We start from the raw sequence: 12,800 nt of genomic DNA, 5'->3' as shown, positions 1-12,800 counted from the left end.
CAGGGTTTGAATAACCTCGACGCCCATTCAACGATTAGCTACTGCACGGACCGCTCATATGCCTTACATCTAGTCGAAGCTGAAAAACCGAAACACTCGGGCCTCCGCCCGGGCACAGTTGAGACACCGAAATGGACGACCAGCTACCAAAGTTTCAGGGACATCACTAAGAATGGCGTCTTCGGAAGTATTATAGAATGAAATGTCTTCGGTTTCCAATCTCTGGATCCGTTTACGCTTGCAAGGAGAAAATGCAGCAATTCCGAGAGTAATTGGACTAGAGATAGAATGTTCATCTGAAGCGGTCCGCAGAATAGGTTGAGGGGGTTGAGGCGGTCACAGCTTCGACCTAGCGACGCTTAAGCCCGTCCATATGACTTCACCAAGCAATAACGACATTTTTATATATTCTGTCGTGCTGAATGCCCTTCAATGCGTCAGAATTCTGTATACAATCACTATTAATACGTCGGAAGGTTCACTCGAGTCAGTATTGAAAAATACGATTATCTTTATGTGGCTAGATTCATTATGTATTAAATCTAAATTATCTGGGCTTGTCGATATAGAAGTATAGATAGTGTCTCTCGGCATATACAGTCTCCTCTTTTAGTTGTTAGGTTGCAGAGCTTTGATGATAGTATAGTTTTCTGTCGCAATTCTATCTTTATCATTTTGCTCGTGTACGATGTCCTCCTTCCGGTAGAGCTTGACTAAATCCGTACTACATAGAGGAACTGCCGCTTCTGTTTCAAAAGCTCGAATGATAAAGTTGCAGACGACTTCAAGAGGTCACTGCGCGGAATTCATATATTTTCATTACTTCAACTAAATTCTTTTATTTCAGTATGTATAAATTCAAAACCCAGAACCCAGAATACCCAGAAGAAAGGGTTAGAGTTCCATGACTTCACGAAACATTGGACTGACAAGGCACTATTTTATTAAATACAAATTAATCTCAAATTATTCACTTAATGGAGATTACAAAGCAGATTATAACAAAATATTAAAATAACAATCTGGAGAGATATTGACTGTAATAAAGTATCCCGATATCTAAAATATTGTCTGCCCGGAAATAGCTGAATACCGGCATAGTCGTCTATTCCCTGACGGGAACAGATGAAAAAAGGGATAGACTGTCGGACATTCACCTTCTCAACTAATGTCGGCATATTACTTCAAAATAAATCTACTATTGATGTAATCTTCCCCTGTTAAACAATCTCGAGAATCGCGAATCATAGGGTCGGCCGCGAACGAACGAGTCTATGCTGCTGTATAATTTATAGAAGATAGATTCCCGGTCCCATTTTTCTAATAAATATTACCTACTATTCTTCTCGGATGTCGGAAGAGCCCCACTCATCGGTGGGCCTATCTTTACACTTGCTAGATTTCAGCTATTGTTTTGAATTACTGGTTACAAGTGAATCTGTCTACCGAATCGCTTTCCCGCCATTTTGTCTTTTGAAATTAACAAATTGATGTAGAGGGAACAAGATTGGCCATCTCCCGTTGAATGATAAGTATTTGATTGATATATACTTATCCCTTCTTATGTATGACTTTTACGGATAGCTTAAACACTTCGCACCCCAAGTTAGCTCAAAAATGTGCTCCATTGGTTTTGAATAATTAGAAGATGAAAATACAAATATATCTAAGTAAGCCGTTTTATTTTCTCTACAGTGACTCAAAGTTGATGATTTAGTTTGTCGTAGAATATCCTATTGATTCCGATCAAATTTAACATACTATACCCGATTGATTCATCTCTCAAGGCAGTTACAGCTCCTGAAGGTAGACTCATCAACCTAAACAATTACTTGTATTAGGTCGTTCAATTTCTTCTAAATTAACAACGTTTGTTTGTCCAAATATGCACTTAATGCTGAACTCATCTTCAACGAATATGAACTGAGAGCTATCGATTCTCAGAAAAAATGCTGTTGAAATTTTTAATCTTCCCGAATTTAAAATATTTAGCCATTATCCGATTCATGATCCGCATGCTGTCCAAAAGTTAATCTTACAAAATTTCATAAGCAATTTCCCTACCTTTTCATTGAAAAATTTCATTACGATCTCATGATAGATTGATATAATCGCACTGTCCATGCCCGATTATTTTGCACCCGATATACAAATTTACTAAAAATCTGTCTCACATATTAAGCTAAGCTTTTTATATTATTTTCTATATTCTTTCGGTGCAAAGTAGCTAAGTTGCATTAGAGTCGGTCTTCATATTTCTGAATTGTAGAGTTCTATAAAAATTCCAAGTTATATCATAACACTAGGAGATAGAGAAAGTTGTTGCCTTTCACGTAATATTGTATGTATCTTATTATTCTCTATCGATTCTGTTGTATCTGAATTTGTTTGTTCTTCTGCCCATTGCAAACAGGGCGAATAGTCTAACCCAAGCCGTTCAATCACAAAATTAACCAGAATCCGGCCGGCATCACGTATAAGCCAACATTCTTGGTAGTGATGCAAAACTACACCATAAAAAGAAAGAATCAAAAGCGCTTCAGCCTGTTCGGCTTCCAAACTCTGAAGAAACTCCCTGGAAATCGTGACTAGCCATGCAAACAATCCCTGTATCGGTTTTGGATTCTTGTCCTGTAGTAATTTCACTTGATTGAAATTCACCTGAAGATTTTCTAGCTCTTTCAAATATATTTCATTCGTTTCTGATCCTAGATTTTTGGATAATATAAATTGTTTTAGAATTTCAGTGTCCGAACTCTCCATACTGGAACATCGCATTCTGAATTCATGGTTATTGCGCATTGCAGGTCCTATAGCACTGGACAAAAACCAGCTCCAATAAGGTGAAACTACTGCCCGCACTCCGCGCTGGAGATTGATCAGATGCGTGATTTTCGTCAAAAAATCACTGAACGGAACAGAATCTGATAAAGACGCGAAAACAGTCCGAAATGAATGTAATCCTATCAGATTCGATAGCAAGAGGACTGCGATGCAATTTGACTCGTCTAAATGTTCAAGACACTCCTTCAATCCAGATAAAGCTCGATTCTGATAGGCAGTCGCAATGCTTCTATAATAATGTCTCTTCTCAATTTCATGTTCACTCATATGTAGAGCCGAAAAGGCAAGCAGTTCTGACATTAAATGCTGATGTTTTAAAGCTATGCCCAATAAAACCTTGTCGTAATTCTGGTTGAAGTCAAGACCAGACCAAATAACAACAGAAATTTTCGAAATAAAGTTATAAAAAAGCTTTAGATCAAGAATATTTATTTCTGAAGAGCTATCCTGTATGGGCACTTCAGAAGAACTGATGCTATCATCAATGGCTAATGCCAGTTTGTATTTTTGCGAAATGATGGCTTCTTCATTGATCGATAATTGTGCTGAATGCAAGAATTTGCACTCGAAGCCAGCGGTTGTACAGTTTATACATTTTGGTCGATGTTCGTCACACTATATTTTTAGACACCATTAGAATATTAGCTGAGTCCAAAATCTCAATCAGACGTAGCTTGGCGCACCTTGATATGACGACTTTTACATCGCATGCAGCCAGTCTTTGATTTTCGATGTGCCCTTCGCGACATGTATTAAACTGACTTGGTACAGAATATCCCAAGACAGTCTTGTCAGAAACGATGTATACGGGCGATACGGAGAGCTACTACAACAGGCTATAATAAACCATCAGTAAATACCAAAAGAAACAGTTAAGTTTCACACTTAAGCATACAAACATGCAATTTTAGTCAAGAATTCGAAGCTCGACAACACTTATGAGATCAAGGAAATTCAATGGAACACTGTCGCAACGTAAAATCGCCTAAGCGAGACGAAAAAGAAATAATGTATCCAAAAATATCTATAATAATCAATGCGCTAGAAAACATACTAACAAGAATTTATCAAGAATACTCTTGTTCCAGATAATGCAGCTAGTTCTATGGATATAGACCAAGTGGCACAGAAATGGTTCGTTCAGGGTCTGACGTCGGAACGAGCTAGCTATACGCGTATTTGTGCGGCATGTCCGCCATGGAACGGGAACCTGTTAAGAGGAACAAAGTTAGTTGGGCACATTATCGGACAACTTTTCTTGAAAAGTGCACGTACATTGGAAACGTTAATTTTCTCGTAAAGAGAAAGGGCGTAAAGAGCACTTTTCACTGCATAGCTGCTTAAAACTTTACACACCCTCCCTCCAAAGTCAGTATATATTTAGCTATAGAATTTCAGAATCTCATAGTTCTCTACGAACCGATCCAAGTCTACGTGGACTATCTCTATCAAATTTTGATCAATACTTACAAGGTCAAACTTGTTCCCAGCTGTACAGGGATATGAGCTATGGTTTACTATCACTCAATATCTGATAATCTTAAAGAATATATTTTTTTGCTTTAGTTTGAATTATTAAGTTAAATTTCTTACATATCGAGTTTATAGTCAATAGGCACGTTTATAGTTCGCTTTCTGAAGATTCTTATTCTCCATCTTTCTTGCAGTTTGATTACTGGTATCTCTCGTCGTTGCGTAAATACGCTGGTTATATTTGATATGATCACTCCGCTAAATATCATTTATGATTTATTTCGATACAGATTGCGTTTCATGATTAGTGTCGGTTTGGAGCAGGTAGAAGGGAGAGATCCTGCATAGTTTTCTTCTGTTCGTTGGGAGGCCGATTAAATAAATTTCTCAAACTGAGACCTAATCTTCAAGCAGGTCTTTGGTATCATACTCATGCGAGGTCGAATAATTGCGACTCGGAATTATCTTGGCTTCTATTTGCATCAATCAATACTTCAAGAATCTGTCGCGGGAAGATTTTCCCGCAATACAATAACTCAGATTCCTATAACCTTTGGCAAAAAGTATACTACTTATGGCATAACGAAGGATTATTCAGTTTTCGCTGTTGTCATTTGATTGAGTGTTAAGAGGCTAAGTTAGAGAGTGGAATAAATAGCTAAAACTGTTTTGATAGCCCTAAGGTTTGAAATAGGAGTCCAGAAGGCTTTTAAGTTTAATCTCAGAAACAATGCAGAACTTTATTCCAACAGTTAACTACCTAGTCACTTATTTATATTATAAAAACAATATGATATAGACATAAACCAAATTCCAAGACTTCGATTAACAATATCAAATTATAAGAATCTCATTTAAATATATAATCTCTAGTAGTTCTATCCTTTCACATTAAAAAAGCTTTTACCTAATACGCTAAAACTTTCTCATCCCGTACACTTAATCTAAATGTTATACGCCGAGGTAGTGTTGAAGCAGTATATCGGCGAGTTTGATCCAGAATCACAAGAATTTCTAATATCAAGAGAGTTATAGTCACAAGAATAGTCAAACTGCATTGACAGAGAGTTCAAGCAATAGACACCATTGCCCTCATCTTGAACTTTGACAGCAGTAGTATGCTCAAAGTTATAATAGTTGACACTCTTATCCGTATAACCCTTAATATTATGGGAGTAAAGGATCTCAGTTGAGGGAGACGTAATTTTCACCTCCCACACACAGTTGTCAGACTTGTCTTTCTTGGAGTTAGGAATATCGACTTCATAAGTAGCAAAATAGCCAGTAGAGTTTGAGAACACATCAGTGACATTAAGATAGTTATGCGAGGTAGAGCACTTAGCATAAGGCACATAGTGAGTCGTAGTATAGTCGACGTCATGGACCAACCAGAGATAATCGCCAATAGTGCCATTGGTACCCATAACATATTCCCAATACATGGCAGTAGAGTTGACGATTTTAAGTTTGCTGAATCCATAGTCTTCATTGTTGAGAACAAGCGAAATGTTGAGACGAGTTCCCAGAGTGCTATGATTCTCAATATTACCAGCCATACCGTTCACAACATGCGCCATGGAGGTACCATTCTTAGTACGATAAGTATGGTAGTCAATATATGCAGCATCATCGACAACACCATCAGCAGCCATGGGATAAAATCTCTCGTACCAGTGAATATGTCCAGAGATGTAAAGGTCGACACCGTATTCGATGAACATATCTTCGAATGCAGTACGCATATTAGTCAAGGCACTGCCAGTCTGAGAGGAGTACATAGGACGATGGCTCATAGCAATGATCCAAGGAGTCTTGGATCGATCAACATTGGCCAAATCATTCTTGATAAAGTTCCACTGCTCGAAACTCTCATTCTCAGAATCAGAACCATTGATTGCACCGAATGGACCAGCATCCATCTTATCGATGGCATCACGAGCAAGATCTTCCACTGTAGTATCACGATTCTCAGCCAGACGTTGAAGAGTCCACTGCGGTGCGTTCGCATAATCAGTCTCACCGTCAAACGAAATGAAGTGAGCAAGTCCATAATCGAACGAATACCAGAAATTTGACACACCACCACTCTCAGGGCCAGGCATACGGAAACGGTTTTGGAACGCCGTGAAATTGCGTTGAGAAGGGGGGCAGCTGAAATAACTGATAGCGGAGGAGGAAGCGGAGCCGTTAATAATATCATCATCCAAATAAGCGGCGATGACCGTAGAAGAATCTTCAGTGCAAGCATCTTCATGGTTTCCTGGCATAACCATATAAGGAATCTTTTTAGTAACATTGTTCATCCATTGTTGCCACAAATCCCAATTAGTCTCATAGATTGAGCTCACATCACCACCATTAGGACCTCCACAAGTGTTAACTTCAGATGCAGGCTGTTCACCATGACTAGTGGTACCACCATTGCAAACTTCAATACCATAAGCCCAGTCATCGGCATAACTCAAATCACCACCGTGCCATGCAAAAGCAAACTCATCAGCCTCGGTGTCTTCAACCAAGTACTTGTATGTTCCATTGGCAAAAGTATATCCAAGATCACAGATAACAGCAACAGTGAAAGCAGAATCATCGCCCGCAGATTTACCTGTCGTGAACGTCAGAACGTCGGACTCAGTGGTACCATTGGCAGCCTGAATCTGATAATAATAGGTAGTACCAGCCTCTAAATTGGTAATTTGAACGTCGTGGAAAAACTCAGAGCACATCGTGACCTTGCCAGTCAAACCGCATGACGGCGTGCGATCATATGTTATCGTAGAACCGTAAGCGGTATGAGAAAGCTTGTGCTTACTAGTACCATATTTGACTGCCGGAGCTCGACCAAGCCCAAAAGGAGTCTGAAAGCGTACGTTCATACCATCAGGAAGAAAGGATGTTTGTATAACATTGATGTTGTTCGTAGGATTACTGTACCCAGGCTTGACAGCGGGGGGTTCGTATAATCTAGCAAAGCCTTTACCATTTCCGTTGATTGTTTGATCAACCCAATCACCAATAGGCACATCGGGACCAGTATAATCATAACGAGTATCAACCCAAGGAGCAGCAATGACCGAACCGGCCAAAGCAAGCGAAAAAATCAAAGCAGACTTGACCATTTTTGCGACAATATGAGTAGAAGCAAATCTAGAAATAGTCAAGAGGGAATTGGACTACTTTATATTGATTCATTGATTGAAATCCTGTTTCGACGAGTGGCCTCGTTCTGAAGACTGTTCCACCGTTCTGCGATTTCGGATTAAGTCAGATTGAGCTGGCGCGTGCATAACTGAGGCAAATTAATAAATAGCCATCCAATAAAATCAATGCGCCACTTACTTCCACGGATACCAAAAAACTGGAAGGTCTACTATCAATCTGAAGGCAAAACAATCAAGGGACTATACGGGTTGGGCAGACCCTGATAAAGTGTTCGCGTGCATACATAGAATTATTGATTAATTCTGACATTTGAAGTAGTTTCTTGACATGTCCCTCTGTAAACCTCAAGTGCTAGACGACTGAATTTAGTTGAGGGTTTGTATAGATAAGATTGATGTATGCCAGTGGGAGGCAGAGAATAGCGCGTCAAGTTGAACCCGACATTCCAAATATCGCTCGACCATATTGAAAGTGGTCACGATAGCAAGTAAGCGTAAGCAGAAAAACGTTTTATTGAATAGTTAATTGGTCAGAAAATAAGAAAAGCTGTTGAGTCAGCAACTATAGGGGGAGTGAGAAAACCGAAATTGTATTTCCATAAGTGCAGGTTTTGGGAACGCACACTGGAGCTGGACCCTGTATTGCGGTACTTAGAGAGAAACTGGGAACGCAAAGGCGGAGAAAAAGTTAAATAACTCATTCCTCTAGGAACTTACTGGCAAAGACAGACAAGCATTAGGTATTATTTCAATTTAGAGGCTATTTATGAGAATAATCAGCGAAATAGCCAATGAAATTTGCTGCATTAATCACGCTTATGACATGTCGAGGTCTGAGAGCAAAAGGCGCCATGATTATCGATACAAAAATGATAATTGATATTTGTTTGGTTGGCAAGAGGTGTATTTGGCATGTAGGAATTCAGGGATCCCCGATAGGACCGATCAGGAGCTGAAAGAAATCATGCTAGTTGTGAATTGATCTGCTTACAAAAATCAAACAGTAAAGAATCGATAGCTTTAGACTTCAAAAACCTCTATGGATTAAAACTAGTATCAGTATTAATAGATAATTGTTGCATCAAATAGTCAAACTAAGTTTGTGTTTGTTGCCCCTCAGTGACTATTCAAAAATTCTCAATTGGCATTCAAGCTCGTGTCAACCAAAAAGCTTGTCGTGCAGTGGGATGCGGCGCTTGAGAACAAGTTCCTGAAATGATCCATGCGAAGGTTTAAGAGGCTTACCGACTAGGACCTGACCAGTATTCTGCAATCGACCAATGAGTTACTGCTTCTCAGGCTCGTGCAATGCGAAGAGGGTGCCTACAGTCTTGCAAAGCTTTAGGTGCGTTCGGATTCCGAGCCGGAGGTAGTCTGAATCAGCCGTTTGTAAAACAAAACCGTTGATCTGGCCGTTCCTACTTAGTCGAGATCTCTAATTTGCTTGGTACTGCGAGAGATTGAGCACCGATGAGTTCCCCTCTGAAAACGATGATTTTGATATTCAACGAACGTAAGAAATAGAACCAATTCATTTATACTGTAATATATCGAGTTTTATCCTTAGCGCCTTAGTCTTCGAGGGTTTGATGATATTGTGCTCAGCCTGAAAGCAATTCAATTGCGGGTACGGCTATCTATCCTCTGTTCATGACCTAATTCTCTACACATTAATAGAGCAACGACTGGTAGATCCCGCACAGACTCACATACTCTTCAGCTCGCAGATTCAGTACTGGAGGATTCAGTACTGGCGGATTCAGAACTGGCGGATTCAGTACTGGCGGATTCAACACTCGTGAATTCAGCACTTGCTGCCACATTCCTCCTAATTTATCACAGCTTCTCTACTTTGAGAAGCTCTCTCTTTATCTATGGTACTTGCACGTTTATTTGCGACCGATATGATTGGCCATCCAACTACTTCCCCATCATTTCCTTGAAAGCAATTGATTGATCAATGTCACTGAGCGCATAGCCCGTCATAATTGAACTGACTGTTCTGCTTTCGTTCCACATACTAACTTAAATAGTAGCCCAACCGAGCGACTTTTATCAGGTTGCATCTTACTAGAATTATTCTCATGATTTACCGAGCTTCATAACTTGAAAGGTTTCAGAATAAAATTGCTTTAAGATATTTCATAGATCACAATTAAGTCTTACAGATTTTTCTAATTTGGATGGTTGCTGAGTTATATTTAACTCTTCAAAAGTGAGTAGCTAGATAGAATAGAACATAATACATTTCAAAATTTAGTGAAAAAACCTATCTCTCGATGAATAACACAAAGCTTAAAATTAAAATTAATTACTTTCTCCAATCGTGAAATGATAACAGGGATTCAGTTAGCCATCTTTTGAGAGATTGAAAGAAATCATATTAATAGAGCATTTTGGACATTAGGTCAGTATAATTTCAAAATAGACAGACTTCACAGAAGCAGCCTGTACTAAGGGTACAAGCCAGTTGTGGACGATAAACACAGAAATGGTAGACAGTAGTTATGTTGATATAAATAAATACTTGGAATATATCATTACAGAGTATGAGGTTGGTCCAAGTTTCATGACATGCAATAAACATCTGCTTAGTATGAACGAAATCGATAATCTGTAAAGGGATATCATCAGCAGGGTATATAAAAGAAATCAGTCTCTTGAATTTATCTCGAATTCAGATTTTGCACAATTCTAAATCTAGTAGATAAATATGCAGTCATTGAATTGTTAGAATGACATGTAACTGCAGATTATTAAATATAATGTGGAATAGTCTTACAATGGAATTTTCGAACTTCGACCGAACAGTCACGTGAATTCAGAATATTTCAAACAGGTTGTGAATTGAACATGATTCCGCTACGTCATAATACCAAACGGATATTAGCTAGACGGGAATTTTTTCTTCATAAAAGTTGCATTCCTCATATTGTATGTTAGCGTCAGCAATCTCAATCTGATACTCTCGCTGAGCTTGATTTCCTTTCCCAACCCGCTATGTGTGAAATCATCACAAGTTGGAACAAAGATGCTACGGAGGCCTGGATTATACAGTTCAGAATCAATTGAATGGAAGAAAGTTGCCAAATTATTCTTGCTGTTTGCAATAACGTCGTTTTATCATACATTTGACACTTTAAAGTGCGGGAAAGATGTAAATCTGAAACTCTTGCGCGACAAAGTTAAGTAAGCCGCGTCAATTTGAGAGAATAAAGTGTGTGAGCCAAGACGATCGGACAACCATTAGAAGTCCATTATAGGTTATGACTTCTCTTCTGATGTTAGCAAACTTTAGAAATCACTCTTTCTGACTAAACAATGGGTATAATTTACCATTGCTCATTAATCCTATCAACTTATTGGCTCTTTTTAGCTCATTTTCCCTCGTAGAATATTTACCTTGCGGTTGATCTACGAGCTGATTTACAAAATCAGATACTGTGGAGTAACCCTCATGCTCATCATCATTCGCACTCTCGCAGAGGTTAGTAGATTTATTTGTTAGATAGTCGTAGAAGATTGCTGACATTAGAAGATCAGCTTAATTTGAGAACCACAAACTATATTAATAGACTAAGGAATGCTGTTTTGTTTTTGTAGATATATCATTGCGCTGGCCAAGCCTATAATCATAGATCAGGATTCTCTTTCTTATCTCAAAATTCAGCTCTGAACTGAAAGAATTTGATTATTAGTCGAGATCTAGAGCACTGTCCTAGTTTTGTACTTTCACATAAGCCTTCGATAATACATTTTGCACAATCACTTTCCTTTTACATCCTCGTGTTCCAGAATGAATCCAATATTATCCGGCGACACCTCTTCGAAAGGTGATGAATTTTCAAAGAAAAACAGAGAACATTTTGAGTATGTATCAATTCTGCTAGATATATGTTTGTCACTGACGCAAAGGATAGTAAAGTCGCCACTAGTGACTGGCCAGCATGGATCTCTGTCCTACACAAACAAATCCAAGACTTCTTGGAATCATCTGAATTCCATGAATGGGCCAATCTAGGTTCGACTAATAACCATCGGAGAATGCTAGATTATGCTTGTGGTGATGGCGTCATCTCCAGAATATTGAAACCTCTGTTCTCGTTTGTGTTGGGCGTTGATGTGTCTGCAGGAATGGTCGAAAAGTATTGCACTATAGCAAAAAATCTTGGTTTTTCTCCTAACGAAATGATCGGCGTACGCGGTGACTTGATATCCCCGAATGCTCCGCCCACTGAACCAGCTTTACAAGAGAAAGATCTGTGGAATTTTGATTTTGTTGCTATTAGTTTAGCCTTACACCACATTGAAGATCCTCAAAATGCGATCACTCAGCTGGCATCGCGTCTAAGTGTTGGAGGTAAATTACTTGTCATTGATTGGACACCCATTAATGGCAGCACTCCTGCGCAAAGAAATTATCAAGAGGAAGTTCGGCAGAAAAATGAAGAAGAGAGAATCGAATTAGCGCTAAAGTCGCATGCAGCTAGTCATACTGTGAGTAAGCCAAACGGATTCACTTATGATGAGCAGGATGAATTATTTAGAGCAGCAGGATGTGACGACGTCAAGTGGAGACTTGCGGAGGAGCTTATATATATTCCTGCCGTCGACGCGAAGGCTCAACTCTACTGGGCAATTGCAACAAAATCAGTTAATTAATATTGAGAATGCATTGAGAAAGTAATGATTTAGTGAGACTCCGCCGGTGTCTTATAAATAATAAAAAATTGTGAAGTTTAGTAAAGACCAGCAATGAAATATTAGTTAGAGACATAATGCAGAATCCGTGACAGTATTGATAATATAGACGATCATGCTAAATCTAATGTCTAACGCATAGAGTGTGAGTTCCTACATCAGAAACCGATAAGAAAAGAAACCGATTTAGATTTGGTCAATTCATAGTTTTTGAGGGTTTAGAAAATGTTTTAAACCCCAGAGAGCCTTCAGACAATTTACACAGTGCGCTTAGAACGTAGAATATGTACGGAACAATTGATTGCTTTATGGCTAGGTGCAATAGTGTGGAAGAATCCAGGGTTAAGACACATTTTTGAATGTATAGATCAGTTCTTGTTCGTTTCCGATTGAACAAAATGTCGATTTTATCATTCATAAGTGTGATTTTTAGCGCTTTAAATCTGGAATCAAATTTTCCTATATTTTACAGAATATCGAACCAGTCCAAAATATGCCATAAAGCCAAGTGAAAGATCAGCCTTGAAGCCAAATAAAGGACGTCCCTCTTTTTCAATCTTGTCCGTAAGTTCTTTCCTATTTGGTGGGTTGATCAGAAATATCTCGAATGCCGAATACCGG

General features: G+C 38.8%; 3 protein-coding genes across 3 annotated transcripts; 1 reads left to right on the top strand and 2 right to left on the bottom strand.

Annotated features, from left to right (window-relative positions):
• Positions 1–2,289: 2,289 nt before the first annotated feature.
• Positions 2,290–3,593, bottom strand: V1516DRAFT_682769 (uncharacterized protein; the record flags this gene model as incomplete). Its single annotated transcript, XM_066923473.1, has 2 exons — positions 2,290–3,459; positions 3,528–3,593. 2 exons carry the CDS (start codon positions 3,591–3,593, stop codon positions 2,290–2,292), a joined length of 1,236 nt encoding a protein of 411 aa, XP_066779435.1.
• Positions 3,594–5,261: 1,668 nt separating this feature from the next.
• V1516DRAFT_682768 (acid phosphatase) lies at positions 5,262–7,436 on the bottom strand (the record flags this gene model as incomplete). The annotated part of the gene is made up of 1 exon (XM_066923472.1): positions 5,262–7,436. One exon carries the CDS (start codon positions 7,434–7,436, stop codon positions 5,262–5,264), a length of 2,175 nt encoding a protein of 724 aa, XP_066779434.1.
• Positions 7,437–11,274: 3,838 nt separating this feature from the next.
• Positions 11,275–12,140, top strand: V1516DRAFT_661330 (S-adenosyl-L-methionine-dependent methyltransferase; the record flags this gene model as incomplete). The annotated part of the gene is made up of 2 exons (XM_066920361.1): positions 11,275–11,348; positions 11,399–12,140. The coding sequence occupies 2 exons, from the start codon at positions 11,275–11,277 to the stop codon at positions 12,138–12,140; spliced, it is 816 nt and encodes a 271-aa protein (XP_066779433.1).
• Positions 12,141–12,800: the final 660 nt, after the last annotated feature.

Source organism: Lipomyces oligophaga (assembly GCF_038497815.1).
Source record: "Lipomyces oligophaga strain CBS 7107 unplaced genomic scaffold V1516scaffold_1, whole genome shotgun sequence".
Taxonomy (NCBI): Eukaryota; Fungi; Ascomycota; class Lipomycetes; order Lipomycetales; family Lipomycetaceae; genus Lipomyces; species [Lipomyces] oligophaga.
This window is presented reverse-complemented; position numbering and strand designations above follow the sequence as displayed.